Here is an 18,431-nt window from a genome sequence, read left to right as displayed (position 1 = left end):
GCAGCCAGAATCTTCTTTTGATCTGTTCGGGTTGAATCTGAGTGCCCGTGCTTCTCTTCCTGCTACTGCAATAGGCATAATGGAAGCCGTGCTGAAATGGGGCCTTCATTCTTGGAGAGTCTGAGACAACCAGTGGTGTTAGGAGATGAGGTGGCCAGGTCTCTTCGTTGAATAGCTGGTGCCTGGGAGCAGGAAGGATTAGGTGAGTCTGAGCAGGCGCATAATGAGTCCAGTACAATCTCAGCATCACTAAGAGCAGAACAAGGAGACATTATGTGTCTCCTGGTAAGTTGCAATAGGAACTATGCGGTACTTACCTTCTATGAAGATTTTTTAAAATCTGCTTCTAATCAGGCTTTTAGATGAATGGTCCTTGAATTTGGCTGCACATTAGAATGACTTGGGGAGCTTTTAAAAAACCGGATATCCAAATACTGGCTATTAAATGATAGTAAGGAATTATTGTTTATTTCATGAGTTAAAGTGGCATGGTGGTGGTTCTCTTTTTTAAAAATGCCCTCGTCAGTTAGAGATGCATACTGAAGTATAGAGTAAAATGATATGACATCTGGTTTTGCTTTAAAATATTCTGGCATTAAATATGAAAGTAGGGAGTAGATTAAAGAAAACTGACCATGAGTTAATAATTATTTAAGCTTGGTGATAAGTGTGTAGGGGGGTTATCATACTTTTGCTCTATTTTTGTGTATATTTGAAATTTTTCATTTAAAAGGTTGTTCCAGAAGGAAATAGACAAAATTTTCCAAATGCCAAAATTAAGAAAAGATTTGAAGTCTGGATACTATAGTCTAGGAAGCTTGCCTTCATTCTTAAACAGAATTCTAGAATGAGTTATTAAAAAGACAATTTATAATCATTACAATAAGGAGGTAATCATTGGAGTCAAAATGAGCTTGCTAAGAATAAATTGTTTCACGTTTATCTCATTTCCTTTCTGAGTAGAATTTCCAGACACATCAGAATAGAACTATAAACATGATTTTAGCAAAGTATGTGAGAAATGAGAAAGTCTTTTGGTTGAATGATGTTAGTGACAGAGTTGTCATTGGTTAAGAGCTGTGAAGTCAGCTGACTAATAAGTTGATTTAGTTTGAGGGAAGGACTATTGGTGAGCCACAGGAGCTTGTTAAAAGGTCATCCAATATTCTCATAATTAATTTAGATGATAGCTTAGAATTATGTTTTATAACTTATATTTTACTTAAATCTGTGAGGAATGACTAATGCTTTTAAAAGGGAAAATGAAGATATAAGTAGATATCAGTAGGCTGGAATAATAGACCAAAAGTTGGGTAAGATTTAAAAAGAATAATTGTAAAATTCTGCCTTAAGGTTCAGAAATAAGTTGCACAAGTATAGAATGGAGGACATCTTGGTCATAGCTATTTATGTAAGGGAGTGAGAAAAAAATGTTTTAGTAACTATACACTGAGGATAAGCTACCATTATTGTATGATTGCAGAAACACAAATGTCATCTTCAGATGAATTAATGCAAAGACAGTCTCCAGGACTTCCCTGGTGGCGCAGTGGTTAAGAATCCGCCTGCCAATGCAGGGGACACGGGTTCAAGCCCTGGTCCAGGAAGATCCCACATGCCACGGAGCAACTAAGCCCGTGCGCCACAACTACTGAGCCTGCACTCTAGAGCCCGCGAGCCACAACTACTGAAGCCCGTGTGCCTAGAGCCCGTGCTCCACAGTAAGAGAAGCCACTGCCATGAGAAGCCCGCGCACCGCAACCAAGAGTAGCCCCTACTTGCGGCAACTAGAGAAAGCCCGCACACATCAACGAACACCCAACGCAGCCAAAAGTATAAAATAAATAAAATAAATAAATTTATTTAAAACAACAACAACAGAAACAAAGACATTGTCCAGTTTAGAAGGGGTGTACTGGTCAGTTCTGTGTGTGTCGTTATTTGACAATTCAAATATTTGTTAGCCACAAAGTTCTGATCTAATGTTGTGATTACACATATGGACATCTACTGTACACACATGCACACATTTCTGTTTGGGTCTTCATTATCACTGGGAGGTGTACTCACAGTAGCCATCTCCAGTTGAGAAATACAGTACTTAAAGTTTTGATCGTTTGATAGAAGGTTGCCAAGAAGTTCTAGTTCCACAGGTTAGTTTTTGTACAGAATCCTGCATCCATATTTTTTTAATGTGAAGATCCTCGTATCGTTGTTATACTTTCTGTCTCTGCACATGAGAAATTGGTGGAAGGTCTTTGTCCTTGAAATCCAGGGTCACCTCTTGGCCGCTTGAGGATATTTTATCCACCATTGTTTTGTTATGCAGGTAGTTTGGGAAATTCTTCACAAAACCTCCGTGTTGAAATCCTTCAGCTCTCTCAAGATAAGGGCTGACAGCTGGTAGCTTCCACATACACCTACATTTTTGGGTTTTCATACCAACTAGTTATTTACCCAAAAGGGCTCTATTTCTTACTTAACATTGGTCTGTTGGTATAAAATCAATTTCCAGCCTTACAGTGGTAGTTGGCACTGCATTTTAAGCGAGAAAGTATTTTTGGTAGACTAAAGCATTTTGGAATTATTTTCTAAAATTTATGTAAGTTCTTAGTCATTAAATTTGTGGTAAGATTGTGGATTTTTAATCAGATTTTTTTAAAAAGTATTAATGCTTATGAATTTAAGCTTTTTTTCTTATTATTTTCAGAGAATCTGGGAAAAATTGCAAAACCTGTACCTTTAGTAAGGATGGAACCTTGTTTGCCTGGGGCAACGGAGAAAAGTGAGTGTTCATTTATATAACATTTTATGTGTGTGTTGTGAATATAAAACATAATTGTTTTATGTGAATAACATGTATTTGGATGTCATTTATAAAGTCCATCTTTTAATGTGTTGGTGCTGTTAGGTATTATCTCCAATATAACATCCATAGAACATCTACAAAGTTGTTAGTTTCTATTTATGTGCCAGGACTTCTTTGAGTTCTCTAGTTACTTAGAATGAAAAAGTAACATATGGGGCTTCCCTGGTGGCACAGTGGTTGAGAGTCCGCCTGCCGATGCAGGGGACACAGGTTTGTGCCCCGGTCCGGGAAGATCCCACATGCCGCGGAGCATCTGGGCCCGTGAGCCATGGCCGCTGAGCCTGTGCGTCCGGAGCCTGTGCTCTGCAACAGGAGAGGCCACAACAGTGAGAGGCCGGCGTACAGCAAAAAAAAAAAAGGGCAATTAATTTAATGCAGAAGAAGCTGAGAGGTTGTTTTAAATAGTGCTCTAAGTGATTGGTTAGGGTTTCTTAAGTTCTGCACTAACATTTAGAGAATAACTCTCTTTGCTTGTTTATGGTAGATAACTTATATCTTTGCTGTTAACTTATTAACAATTGTCTATATTACTGTTAGTTTTATTGTGTATAACAGCATGTCATCTAAATATAAGTTATTCAAAAGTATGTTTGGTATAGTCTGTATTACATAAAATAATCAGATTACAAAATTGGTCTTGCCAAAAAAAAAGTATTTTGGTTCAGTGTTCATAATTTCACTTAGAAAACCAATTCTTTTCAGTTTTCCATAGTCACTGTATTTCAGTTCACAGCAGGAAAATGCCTGAATATTTGTTGCTTGGTTTAAAGTTATTTTTGTTGTTTTTAGCCAGATATAATATCTTAGGTTTTTTAAAGGGGGAAAAATGATTGCATCCTTTTGAAAAGTATATTTTAAATGTTTCTTACACAGTGGTACTATATTCTGAGGTCTTTCAGCTATCAGGTCAGATTGGATTAACACATGATTTTTAAAAATGCTAAAATGATTGCGTTGAATTAGTTGATTCATTTCTATGACTATAAGTAGCTGGCAGAATTAGCTTTTATAATTAAAAATGTTCATCAGTATTTTATTTTTTTTTTAAGTTATTGAATCCAACCAACAAACTACTACTCTCAAATTGTTAAGAATATAATTATATTGGGTCCTATTCACAGTGTTAACAGACAGTCTTACTCTCAGCCTCAAAGAAAGGACGTACTCTCAACTTTTCTTATTTCTTTAGGTGTAACCTATTGTGGGTATTTGGGGTTTTTTTTCCAATCCATATTTTATTATTTTTCTAATATTTATATATATATTTTTTTATTTGGTTGCGCTGAGTCTTAACTGTGGCATGGGAACTCTTAGTTGCGACATGCATGTGGGATCTAGTTCCCCACCAGGGATCGAGCCCAGGCCCCCTGCATTGGGAGTGCAGTCTTAACCACTGCGCCAGGGAAGTCCCTAAATCCATATTTTAGTTTACACTATTTGAGTAATGAGTTGATAGAAATTTACTGTCTGATGGAACGTATCATACATCTTTTCATTGCCTGTTATCTTTTTGAGGAATCCGTTATTCTACTAGCTTACAGTTTATTGAGTAAGTCTATTTTCACTTTGGCAATTATTATTAATTTTTTATATGTCATATCTCCACTTTGTTTTCTGTTGGATTCAACTCAGTCCTCTTAATATGTCCCTACGTGTTGTGTCCATCTTTTTAATAGATTTTTTTATACCTGGTTCTAGCATTTATTTCCTTAAGGTGCTGCAGCCATAACAATACATATTGTTCCTGGGGCAAGAGAAACAGATATAGTGTATTGATTGTGGTCTTTGCTGGGTTCACGGTTAACTAAGTCAGGAGCTATAACTGTGATTTTTCCTTAAATGTGTGCTTATTAAATTAAAATAAACACCCTTCATTAAACTAAGAATAACTTTAAAGTTTATTAACAACAACAAAAAAGAAAGCTTCATGTAATTCTAAAATATGTAATTTACAGTAAGTTGTAAAGAATCTACAGTCATAAGTGTGTGTGTTTGTGTGTATGTTTCTGTGTTTAAATAATATATGGTAATTGTTTATTCTTACCAGTTGCCACTTATCCTAACCCAGCGTCCTCAAACTTGAGTTGAACAAAGTAACTTTAAGGAACTTCTGCAATGAGATGGAGTATCTTTTTTTATTTTCTTTCTTTCTTTCACCACAAGGACTACGTAAGAGCAAGTCAGGCCAAACAGGTTTCAGAGCATTACTCTGGCATTTATTAGGAGTATGCTCTTGGGCAAATCATCAGATCATTTCATTTTTCTAACCTTCAGTTTTACCATTTGTAAAATGGAGATGATAATACCTGTTTTATGAGATTGTTGTGAGGATTAAATGAGAAAATGTACATAAAGTGCTTAAACCAGAACATGGTTCATAGAAAGTGTCCCCAAAAGTGGAAACTGCTTTTTTTTTTTACAATTATTGTCTTTTTTGTCATTGTACCACGATAATTCTTACAGTAATATCTTTTGTAGACTGCTTCTGAGATTTTTATAGACGTCAAAAGTATCCTTGCTGATTTCCCTAGCCGCTGCAGTTTCCATTTACTCAAATTAAAAAATAGATACTTTTCATTTTCTCTTGGATTTGAAATTCGTCAGCTTGTCTGTAGATTTGTTCTGTGTTCGCTTAAAGGCCTGTTTTTTCCTTTTTGGTTGAAGGTGGTATCTGTTGTATCTTTGTGCAAATTCTATACTACTTCCCAACACCAGCCTTAAATAGGGGCCTTTTGGTAAAATGTACACTCTTTTACGTTAAAGTGTTTATTGGATATTTTCTAGAACTGACTGAAAATTGATTTTTATGAGGAATGAACACTTTAGAGTGATCTGTACTTAAAAAGAAGTATGAATGTTTTGGATAGTGCTGGCTATTGTGAAACAGTGTTTCATTGCTGAAGTAATTTCTTTTGAAACCAGAATAAATGTTATCAATGTCACTAACAAGGGACAACTGCACTCCTTCGACCTTCCAAAGACAGTTTGCCTTGAGTTCTCGCCAAAAAACACTGTCCTGGCAACGTGGCAGCCTTACACTAGTAAGTATTTTCCAATTGTAAAAATATTCTGACAGGACCAACTCAGTGGGGAAAAAAAAGGAGGTTTATAACCTTATAGGAAAGTAATTAATATTTATGATAGTAAATAGTGTTTGAGAATATTTTTAATTGACAATGAATCTTGTATTCCTCAAATAGAATGTACTTTAAGTAATTTCAAGGTATAGTAAGTTAGTGAGAAGATCCATCATGAGATAGAGGAAAAGAAAAAAGCTCAAGGGAAAATTTGTAAAGTAAATAACCAATGGATAGAGAAGATCGCAAAAATTAAGAATAATGACCTTTAAAATAAAAATCGTTTTATATAATTATAAATGAAAGAGGAAGTACAGTAGACACAACATCTAAGAAATGTTTATGGTGTGACAAAGGTGGGAAATGGTGTGTCATTTTCTAATGCATTTAAAGATCAAATATACATTATATGAACATTTTATTGGCTTGGCCAACAGTTCGTTGGGTTTTTCCATAACATCTTACAGAAAAATCCAAATGAACTTTTTAGCCAACCCAATATATAGCTGTGCTTCATAGATCAGTGATAAAATATTGGGTCCCGGTATAGGGCTTATTTTAAGAAGCATTTTGTAATAATGTGGATATTGTTGAATAAATATATGATAGTAGCTCATTGTTGGGTTATGAACTTCCTGAGTTCGTTCTTCCAAGAGGCATGGACTCTAATGAATATTATTTTTCCAAGTAAGTAAAAGGGAAATTGAGAATCAGTTGAAGACTGTGAGTGGTTTTATATAACTTTTTTTCATGTGTGTGACTTACAGACACAGCTTTCGTGATAAGACAGTTTAATCTGTTTAACAGCAAGCTATGTCACACTTAATCTCTTAAGTATTCTTAAAAACTGTAGTAATTAACTCATTTCAGAAATAACAAAATTCTGCTCAGACAGCCGTCATATTGTCATAGCTTTAGGAATGGATGATTAAATCTATAATTAAAGCTAAAGGGGAAAGTTGATTTAAAGCAGCTCTTACCCGATCTTTATAATCTTGTTCAAATTTTTTCTAAGAATGAAATCTTTTTACTAGTGTTAGGAAACAATTACTGCAAAAATTTTTGTTTTTATGGCAGCTTCTAAAGATGATACAGCTGGGATACCTAACCTACAACTTTATGATGTGAAAACTGGGACGTGTTTGAAGTCTTTCATCCAGAAAAAAATGCAAAATTGGTAAATAAATGCTTTATAATACTAATTATTTTTAAATATTTTAAATATCTTTGTTGTATGTTATTTTTTTCTCTGGTATTGATTTAGAAAATAACTTCTCAGATCAAAATCTAGATCTTTAAGGATTTTGTATGTGAGAATGTAATAGAGTAAAAACTTGATCTTTTATTTAGTATTTGAATCAAAAGGAATAATATTTTTCTATTATATATGCTGACTAAAACTATTAGTAACTGACTTGACATCATATTTATAAGTATTTTTCCTTAAATAGTAAACAATATCATAAACTTTAACATGTTAACATATGATGTTACATTCTATTTAAAATTTTTTAATATTCTTTCTTTTCAATGTAGGTGTCCATCCTGGTCAGAAGATGAAACTCTTTGTGCCCGAAATGTTAACAATGAAGTTCACTTCTTTGAAAACAACAATTTTAGTATGGAAAGATTTATGAAATAATTTTATTATTTGCTATAAATATGTACAGTTTTTATTGCCTTATATGGTATCATAGGGTTCTCCTAAATACTGTTAATATATTAACAGTTGCTGTTATAGTAATTCATTTGAATAACTCCAAGTGTAATTGCTAGTAAAACTTTATAACGCAAACATTCTTTTATAATAAACTTTTACTATCTAATAATTACTATTAAGACATTTGAGTACCTCTTTCTGAGTTTAGTTGCTATTGAAATTCTGTGATACAAATTTTTAAAATATTTTGTTGTGTAGAATTTCAAATACAAAAGTAGACACCTAGTCCCATAGCCATCAGCCCATTGCCAAACCTTCTTCATCCATGCATCTGTCCACCTACCATCTCTTCTACTCTGCTAAAGAAAATTGTAGACATCGTATAATTTTACCTATAACTATTTCAGTATGTATTCTGAAGATTAGGGCTCTTAATATTTTTTTCAAACTTAGTCATAATACCATTATCACAGATTATAGAATATCTGGTCAGTGTTCAAATTTCTAATAATTGAAAATGTGATAATTTTTTTAAAACTCAGGATCCAAATAAGGTCCTTCACGTTGCAATTGATTTATATATCTTTTAAGTTTCTTTAAGCTATAAGTTCCCTCTTCATTCTTTTTTCCCCCTTGCAATTTATTATTTAAGAAACAAAGTTACTTGTCTTATATATACTCCCATATTTGAGTTTTGCTCTTGTATCCCATTCTGTAATTTAACATGTTCATCTGTTTCCTGTAAATAACTATTTGGATCCAGAGTTGATCAGCTTCAAGTTCTTTTTTGGGGAGCTGAGGGCAAGACTACATCATAAGGCCATGTTCAATTCTTTTATCAAGAAGCACATAATGTCTCATTGTCTTTAATTTTGTATGGTTAATTGGCGTTAATGTTCAATGCGTGGTTAAAAATTGGTGATACTATAGTTTCCCTCCTTCCCCTATCATTTATTAGCTGTACTACCTCTATAAGGAGAAATTCCCCTTTCTACTGTTTGGTTACCTAGTGGACCATTTATATGGGAAAGGCAAAATAAGTATTCTTCTCCTTTATCACTTTTAATAAAATGAGTTCTTTCTCTAGCAATCTCCATTGCAACCGATTAGTCCCCACCCCCAACCTAATGAACTATGGATTTAAACATGATGTGTTTCAATCCATTTTAATTACTATTCTTATTGATTCTCAAATTGTCCCATCATTGGTCAATTAGTCTTTAATGACTTTTTTGCTACATGGTAGGACAAATCATTCTAGGATTATCTGGTATATTTCTTGCTATACACCTAGAATCAGCCAATTCTCCAATATACTCTGCTCCCTTTTAGTGGAAAATGGTATTTAGAGACCACAGTCTGGGTGTAGAGGATTCTCATTGCTACTGTGTTGATTGATCATTGTTTCTAGGCCTTTTTTTTTTTTTTTTTAATCTTATATCTGTATTGCCTTTTGCCAACACCAAGAATGTGTTTCTCTGGGATAACAGGGGTGATAGTTTGAGAATATCACATCCACATAATTATTCATTTGCTTTATTCTTCATTGACCACATAGCATTCTTAGAATAGCAATACCAATAGTAACACCTATAACATGATTACTGAAAAATAATTTAAAGAAGAAAGTTTTGCAGTTCCTTTTGTCCTTAGAATATTCCATTGGTGACTGAACACTTTTTAGTACAGTCACTGACTTACAATAGTTTGAGTTAAGATTTTTCAACTTCATGATGGTGTGAAAGTGCTATGTATTCAGTAGAAATTGTACTTTGAATTTCAATCTCTTCCTGGGCTAGCGCCATGTGGAATGGTACCCTCTCGTGATGCTGGGCAGCAGCAGTGAGCCACAGCTCCCAGTCAGCCACATGATCACAAGGGTCAACAATTGATACACTTAGAACTCTTTTGGACCTGTACAGACATTATGTTTTTCACTTTCAGTTGATTATTCAATAGATTACATGAGATATTCAACACTTTATTATAAAATAGCCTTTGTGTTTAATGATTTTGCTCAACTGTAGACTAATATTAAGTGTTCTGAGCACTTAATATTTAAGGTAGTCTAAGTTAAGCTATGATGTTCAGTACATAAGGTTTATTAAATGCATTTTCAACTTATGATATTTTCAACTTACCATGGGTTTATCAGGACATAACCCCATCATAAGTCGAGAAAGTAGAATGGGAATTGGCAAATGTTCACATGTACAGAAGATGGCATGCAGGCTGATTTTGACACCATCTACACAGTCATTTAGCATTACCCTTCAATTTCCTGCTTTTGAGGCTTAATCCTTTCCCCACTAATTTGGGGTTAGCTTGCTCGCTTATCTTTCTTGCCTCTTTATGAGCATGCCAGAAGAAGGGGGCTGCCAGTTTAGAAGTTTGGTATGCTACTTTTGAATAGCTGTTGGTCTCTATATTTGAACAAAGAAAGAGTAATAGCTCTTGATCCCGTTAACTAGGAGAGTGTAGTGTTCATAACGTGGTTTCTTACTGCCTGACACAGAGTAAGCACTCAACAAATATCAGCCATTGTTATAGTTACTATTGTTGATTATCATTGTTGTGGATCTGTTTATCACATTAGTTACAGAATTTTCATTTCCACGTTCTACAGTAGCAAGCTAGGGTCATCTGTACCATCAAATGGGCTCTAAGACTACTTTAGTTCAGAGATTTAAGAGAAGAGAACTGATATTTATTTAATACCTACTGTGTGCCTGGCACTGTACACTAGGAATTAGGTATGTAATCCCATTACTTGCCCAAGGTCACACAGTGACTGAGTAGGAATTCAAGCATAGGTCTGTCTCACTCACCCATGCTTTTTCCACTCTGTTACTCTGCCTCACCAACATGAGACTACAGTGAGCTGTTTTGTGTATAGTTACGTTAAGCTTTTATAATGCATTCAGAATTTGAGATATTTCTATTAACTTCTCTCATTAATCTAATACCATTTACTTTTTTTTTAGATACATTTGCAAATAAGTTGCATTTGAAAAAAATTAATGACTTTGTGTTATCACCTGGACCCCAGCCGTACAAGGTAACTGCTAATGTTTTTGTTTGTTCATGTGGAATATTATGAGATTAAACCTTTTCCTAGTTTTTAGTGACTTTAAAAACATGTCCATCTTAGTTTATATGCTTCAAAAACTTTAAATCATTATTTATGTCTGTGTATCTTAGGTGGCTGTCTATGTTCCAGGAAGTAAGGGTGCACCTTCATTTGTTAGATTATATCAGTACCCCAACTTTGATGGACCTCATGCAGCTTTAGCCAATAAAAGTTTCTTTAAGGCTGATAAGGTTACAATGCTATGGAATAAAAAAGGTATGATAAATATATTTTATCTCCCATTTTGTTTATCAAGCATTAATTTAGACTTATATTCCTATGTATATAGAAAAAGAAAAGAGTATCAGTGCTTATTCAGTGAAAATTTACATGTGCTTTGTTACAATCACCATTAGTTTAATTTGTGTTTTAAATCTAATTAAAGTTTTTACCCTTACAGCTACTGCTGTGTTGGTAATAGCTAGTACTGATGTTGACAAGACAGGAGCTTCCTACTATGGGGAACAGACGCTGCATTACATTGCCACAAATGGAGAAAGTGCTGTGGTGCAATTACGTGAGTGTTCCAGCAGTCTTCCTTTAATAGAATAAATGATAGTAAAAAATACAGTGCCATAAAGATGATATCATCTAAGTTCTTGATCAAGTGATAGAACTCGCATATTTTAATAACCTTTAAGATAAAATTCCTCTTATCATCCCCAAACATACCTTATTTTGACAGAATCCAATTAGTTAATTTAGTTATGCCAGCAGTTTAGTAGGGAACTTGCTGAGTGAGATAATTCCATTGTAATAGCTCTTTGGGGACTTGTTTAATTAATTATGACAGCAAGTTGGTGTAGTGTGTTTAGCACCATCTTCAGAACTGAAGAGTTTTAACCATTTCATATTTTGTTTTGATGAGTTAACTGTGAAAAACTAGTTTTAAAATTCTGGCAACTCCCTAATCTTTTTTATTTTGAATTGAACATGTAAGGGTAAGGTAACCTTTCTTTCAAAAACTGTGTATTCCCATTCAAATCAGGAACAAAACAAGGATGACCCGCCCCCCTTCCATTTATTATTTAACATTCTGAAAGACCTAGTCAGTGAACCTGATCAAGAGACTAAGTATACAGTTTTGAAAGGTGAAAATCGAATCATCTCTGCTCATCAGATGAAGTTACAGCATAAACAACAGCCTCTTAAAAAGCAAAATGGAAGGAAAGATTCCATATACAGCAACAAAAAAGAAATATATAGGGCTGATGGGAAGAAAACTTTAAAACTTCTGAGGGGCAAACTATAACCTTTAATAACTTTACAAGATGTCATTTCTCTCCAAATTGATCTAAAAATTAAACTAAAATGCCAGTAGATTTTCTTTTTTACAACTAGATAAGCTGGTTCTAAAGTTGATATTGAAAAATAAACATGCAAGAATGTTTTGAAAACTTCGCAAAAAAAAAGAGTAGCGAAGGAGGGATTCTGATACTATTAGATATTAAAATGTAAAGCAATTGTAATTAAGACAATTTGGTTCTGGCTTACGGATAAGCAGATAAATCAGTGGAACACAATAGGATCCACAAATAGATCCATACTTCCAAAGCCATTGACATACAATAAAGTCAGCATTTGAATCAATGCAGGAAAATATTGATCATTTAATATATGGTTTGGGGACAGTTGGCTAGCTATTTGGAACAGAAAGTTACTATTGCTAATTCTTTACCAAAATAAGTTCCAATTGGGCCAAAAAATTGTATCTAAAACTACAGAACTAGAAGAAAATATGGGAGAATTTTTTTCTAATTTTTTTAAAATTTTTATTGGAGTATAGTTACTTTACAATGTTGTTAGTTTCTGCTATACAGCTACAGCAAAGTGAATCAGCTATACATATATGTTTCTAATCTTAAAGTAGAAAAAGACTTTAAACAAGGTAGAAGTCGTATGGGGAAAGTGATCAATTTTAGTATATGAAATTACAGATTTCTACACTGGGGGAAGAAAAGAGTCCATAAATTAAGCAAAACAAACAAAAAATTAGGGAAAAAAGTTTTAGACAAGGGATAAATATGAGAAAAGGTGAATTTTGTTAATATCTCAAGTGTAACAATAAAAGACCAATAACAAGAGAGAAAAATAGGTATAGGACAGTAAAAAATAGTCCACAAAAAAGAAATAAAATTATGTATAAGTATACTAAAAGGTGCTTCATTTATAATAAAGGAAAACAAGATTCAATTTTTCACTTAGTAGGTTGGCAAAGATAAAAATATGAAACAGTATGAGTGAGAGTGAGGGGAGAATCTTTGCTATCAAAAACTACTGGTAGGGCTTCCCTGGTGGCGCAGTGGTTGGGAATCTGCCTGTCAATTCAGGGGACACAGGTTCGAGCCCTGGTCCGGGAAGATCCCACATGTCGCGGAGCAGCTAAGCCCGTGCGTCACAACTACTGAGCCTGTGCTCTACAGCCCGTGCTCCGCAACAAGAAAAGCCATCGCAACGAAGAGTGGCCCCCACTCGCCGCAACTAGACAAAGCCCATGCACAGCAACAAAGATCCAACGCAGCCAAAAATAAATAAATTTAATTAAAAAAAAAAACAACACACTACTGGTAGTGTAAACGGGTACAAGTTCTTTGAAGGGCATTGTGGTGGTACATTATGAAGTAAATGTATGTGCCCTTTGACCAGGCAGTTTCTCTCCTACAGATGTATTTGTGTACATTTACAGTGGAGTATAAACAGCGAGATTTGTAATGGAATACAGTGCAACTGAATGAGGCAGAGCTCAGTGTGCTTACATGGAAAAATTTCCAAGAGTATTAAATGAAAACAACAAAGGTTTAGAACTTTTTGTGTGTGTGTAAGTGCTTAAGAGAGAGATGCTTAATTTCAACAAAAATATTCTGAAAGGATATGCAAGAAGTATAACAGAGGGCTGTCTTTGCGTAGAGGGACTTATTTTTGTGGCATGTCTTTTTATATAGTTTGTATCTTTATTACTGTATGCATATATTACCTCTTTCAAGAAAAACTAGTTTTTTAATTGTAATAATAACCTATGCTTCTATGAGCCCACATTGCCAGAACGTTTACAAGAAATTAAGGGACTTCCCTGGTGATCCAGTGGTTAAGACTCCGTGCTTCCACTGCAGGGGAGCACGGATTTGATCCCTGGTCAGGGAACTAAGATCCCATATGCTACACGGCATGGCCAAAAAAAAAAATTTAAATAAAAGTACTAAAGACAAATAATAATATACAAAATTGTAAAACAATTATAAAAAAAAAAGAAATTAAGATTCATTAAGGGTTCTTAAATAAATTTATAATCATACATTAATCCCCATAGTATGTCATGTAAAAATATTTTAACATACCATGAAATTTTTGGATTTTTTTTTTTAGTGTTTGATGTGTTTATGAGTGTTATGATTGTAATTTGTGCTATTAAATATTATAATACTATACGTATTTCTTTATCACTAACTTGGATTTTATATTCTTTTTCTAGCAAAAAATGGCCCCATTTATGATGTAGTTTGGAATTCTAGTTCTACTGAGTTTTGTGCTGTTTATGGTTTCATGCCTGCCAAAGCAACAATTTTCAACTTGAAGTGTGATCCTGTGTTTGACTTTGGAACTGGCCCTCGTAATGCAGCCTACTACAGCCCTCATGGACATATATTAGTACTAGCTGGATTTGGAAATCTGAGGGGGCAAATGGAAGTGTGGGATGTTAAAAACTACAAACTTATTTCTAAACCGGTGGCCTCTGATTCTACATATTTTGCTTGGTGCCCAGATGGTGAGCATATTTTAACAGCCACATGTGCTCCCAGGTTACGTGTTAATAATGGGTACAAGATTTGGCATTATACCGGCTCTGTCCTACACAAGTATGATGTACCATCAAATGCAGAATTATGGCAGGTTTCTTGGCAGCCATTCTTAGATGGAATATTTCCAGAAAAAGCGATAACTTACCAAGCAGTTCCAAGTGATGTACCTAGTGAAGAACCTAAAGTTGCAACAGCTTATAGACCCCCAGCTTTAAGAAATAAACCAGTCACCAATTCCAAACTGGTAAGTAAAGTTTTGCTACTTTGGTAGGAAAAGGTTTTTCAGTGTGTAGCGTTCCCTAGATCCTTCTCTTATGCATGTTCTTGTGTTACTTAGTATCTGATTAGAAGATATAAACTCTAGGGTAGAAATTGTGGAGGACCTGCTGCTGAAGATGGTGAATGGTTGTTTTGGGTTTTGTTTTTTTGTTTGTTTGTTTTTTTGGCCGTGCACTGCGGTTTACGGGATTAGTTCCCTGACCAGGGATTGAACCTGGGCCCCCTGTAGTGGAAGCGAGGAGTCCTAACCACTGCACTGACACGGAAGTTCCGGTGAATTATTGTTAAGTTGACAAAGTAATTAATGTAAAATCTCTGGGAAAGATAACTGGGTGTGACTTACTGGGTGTAGATTGTGGGCTCAAATTCAAATGCCTGTCAGGCTAGGCTGCTAGCGTAAGGCAATGGTGAGTGGGAGAGAATGGTGAAAGGGAGAGAGCATGCCCTCTTTCAAGGCCATAGCAACTACACAGCAGTAGCCCATTGTTTCCACAGGAGATTTTAGGCCCAGTTTGCCAAAAGTTTGATTTTTCAAGACAAGTCTGGATGCTTGTATGAAATTTCTCAATTTTTAAAACACTGCTATTCAAACAAAACACACTTGTTGTCCTTAGGCCATCAGTTCCAGACCTCTGTTGTAAAGTTATGACTGGAGTATTGGTCAGATTCTGATCTACTTTAAAATGTTAGCATTTCAGAGCTCAGGGGAAAGCATTTATTAATATCCTGAGTTTCTGTGATGACGTTAAGGAATAAAGTTGCTCTATAAGAATGAACAATATTATTCATATTAATAGAATGATGACCATACAATAGGTATAAACTGGGACTGTTCCAAGTAAATGGGAATATATAGTCACTTAATTATTAAGGCACTCAGGGAAGTAGACACTTTTTCAAAGGATAAATATTTCTGTGCCTCCATTGTGCTCCTAACCCTCTGAAAAACAAAAGAACAAGCCTTCTTCCTCCACAAAATGTAGCATTTTGACTTCAATGAAATGTTGTTGAAACATTTTTCTTGCATTAAATTATTTAGTAAAAATATATAGAAACATACAACAAATTAAGCCCTGTTTATTATTTTTGTATTTAGATTTTTTAAAAAAAGATATAATAGTCTTAGGATTTGTTTTGTCTCTTTATTGAAATTTTCCTTACCTGAGATTAAAAAAAAAGAAGTGACGTTAACACATCCTGCTTTCTAAATCTGTGTAAGATAGCACAAGAGGAAGAACTTCTGAATTAGTGTATATTTTTATTCTCTGACTCATAAAACTGATTTGGTTGGTGGAGGGAGAAAAATTAATATAGAAAGAATATATTTTGAAAACAGTGAAAAAAAAAAACTAGGTAAGAACTTCTTAAAACCAAACTTTTTGTTTTACTTTTTTTTTTGGTTGTGCCGGGTCTTAGTAGCAGCACGCAGGATCTTTGTTGCAGCATGTGGGGTCTTTCATTGTGTCATGCAGGCTTCTCTCTAATTGTGGCGCTCAGGCTCAGTAGTTGTGGCACGCAGGCTTAGTTGTCCTGCGGCATATGGGATCTTTGTTCCCCGACCAGGGATCGCACGTGCGCCCCCTGCATTGGAAGGAGGTTCTTAACCACTGGACCACCAGGGAAGTCCCCAAACCAAACTTTTTTGACATTTAAGATTTCTACTAAATTCTTGCTTTTGTATATAACCTGGTGATTATGTGATCCTATCACATCATTTTATTTGAAGGAACTATATGCCTATGAATGAGAAATTATTGTTTGTATCTAATTCCAGAAAACTAAATGGCAAAGAAAACGTTGTCAAGAAATTACTAGAAACAAAGGTAGTCTGGTCAATAACTTCACAAAGGAAGAAGGTTACATAGCAGAGGGGAAAAAAGGTGTTTGGATTCTTCACCCTGAAGGAAAAAATAACTTTTTTTATAAGTAAAAATTCATATATAAATTATACTTAAAGAAGTATTTCTTGGCTTTCAAAAAAACCCTTCACTTTTATAATGTGTTTATCAAGACAGTCTTATAATTGATGTAATTGAAGAAACAAACTTTATCAATGAGGATGAAAGTGTGTACAGTAGACACATATTGCTAAAGCTAGAAAAGCTCATGAGCCATAGTAGCTGTGTGGATTTTTTTCATCTAAAATAAAAGTCTGTCAGGGGACTTCCCCGGTGGTGCAGTAGTTAAGAATCCGCCTGCCGGTGCAGAGGACATGGTTTCGATCCCTGATACGGGAAGATCCCACATGTCGCGGAGCAACTAAGCCCACATACCGCAACTACTGAAGCCCGCGCACCTAGAGCCCGTGCTCCGCAGCAAGAGAAGCCACCCCAGTGAGAAGCCCACGTGCAGCAACAAAGACCCAACACAGCTAAAAATAAATAAATAAAATGAAAGTCTGTCAGTGGCTACATGATGCTCATAGTGTGGAAGAGACTTGTAACTCATCCTTTCTTCTTGCATCATTCTTAATTGCTTTCTCTTTTTTTTTAAAGTTCTCATGAGTAGAAACTTTTTCAGCCAAAGCAAGATACTATAGAATAACTCACTATTGAAAGAATATAAAACAAATGTTCAAGGATTAGTATATCTTAACTAACATTATGTGCAGTGGGGATCAAAGAAGTGCAAGAGGCTTGCCATGCAAATGTGTCTGTTCTCCAAATGTGGGTTCTCATATATTCAGTTGCTTCAAGTAGGGTATGTTCACACACAGAACTTCGATGCCTGCAATAGTTAATGCAGCTGCTAAGATAAAAATCACTTTATGGTTTTTTACTTATTCCTCTATATCTTAAATGTTTGAGCCCTGCACATTTGATTATAGCACTTACAAGTACAATACAGCTCTGAGATCTAGTACTCAAGAAACTTCAAAAGTGTACATCATGGTGATTTAATACACATTGTGAAAGGTTTCCCCTCATGTGGTTAATTAACATATCCATCACCTCACATATTTATCTTCTTTTTTTGTTTTTTGTTTTTTTTTTTTTGGTGAGAACATTTGAATTCTACCCTCAGGAAATTTCAGTTATACAATTATACAATACAGTGCTATCAAGTATAGTCACTGTGTTTTACATTAGATCCTTCTTGATCCTGTATGTAATTCTGTTGTTGTTGAATGTGGTTGATAGTTATATAAATATCTGATGATGAAAATGATTGCCTGTTTTCACAGTATAGTCTGACAAGTCATTTAGTGTTTTAAAACCTCTTCATTATGTTAATTCTGGATTTATAAGTATGTAGTTACCCCCTTCATATTTGATTTAATTTTTTATTGTCTGTTTTAGTTTTTCCATTTGCTTTTATTTTTAATCTTCTAATCTCTGATTTTGCAAGATCTAGCAAGTGACTGTTTGTGCAGAGAAAACAAATGAGGCAACTGTTTCTGTTGGCAGTAGTCAGATCCAAAAGGACCCCAGAAGAAACTATTGTTAGTATCTAATTTCATAAAAATCATGTGTCAGTGGTAGTACTAAGAAAAATTCCATTGTTTAAACAAAAATAAAGTGAATTTTGCTGACTCTTATATAACTGAAAGATATCGTATATCAACTAGTAGGAAGATCCTTATTAAATCCATCTTGACCGTTGAAGTGTGCCTACAACA

At 34.6% G+C, this 18,431-nt stretch overlaps 1 protein-coding gene across 2 annotated transcripts in view; it reads left to right on the top strand.

Moving 5' to 3' along the window:
* EIF2A (eukaryotic translation initiation factor 2A) overlaps nucleotides 1–18,431 on the top strand; it is a 37,757-nt gene that overhangs the window by 11,986 nt on the left and 7,340 nt on the right. For both annotated transcript variants that reach the window (XM_030873237.2, XM_030873239.3), the window contains exons 3-10: nucleotides 2,711–2,785; nucleotides 5,792–5,910; nucleotides 7,024–7,123; nucleotides 7,483–7,565; nucleotides 10,591–10,664; nucleotides 10,808–10,952; nucleotides 11,137–11,253; nucleotides 14,206–14,777. In XM_030873237.2, the coding sequence (XP_030729097.1) occupies nucleotides 2,711–2,785; nucleotides 5,792–5,910; nucleotides 7,024–7,123; nucleotides 7,483–7,565; nucleotides 10,591–10,664; nucleotides 10,808–10,952; nucleotides 11,137–11,253; nucleotides 14,206–14,777 (1,285 nt within the window). The remainder of the gene's footprint in view (nucleotides 1–2,710; nucleotides 2,786–5,791; nucleotides 5,911–7,023; nucleotides 7,124–7,482; nucleotides 7,566–10,590; nucleotides 10,665–10,807; nucleotides 10,953–11,136; nucleotides 11,254–14,205; nucleotides 14,778–18,431) is intronic.

The sequence above is a fragment of the Globicephala melas genome, chromosome 4 (assembly GCF_963455315.2).
Source record: "Globicephala melas chromosome 4, mGloMel1.2, whole genome shotgun sequence".
NCBI classification, from domain to species: Eukaryota; Metazoa; Chordata; class Mammalia; order Artiodactyla; family Delphinidae; genus Globicephala; species Globicephala melas.
Note: the sequence above shows the minus strand (reverse complement) of the source record. Positions and strands in the feature narration are given on the sequence as shown.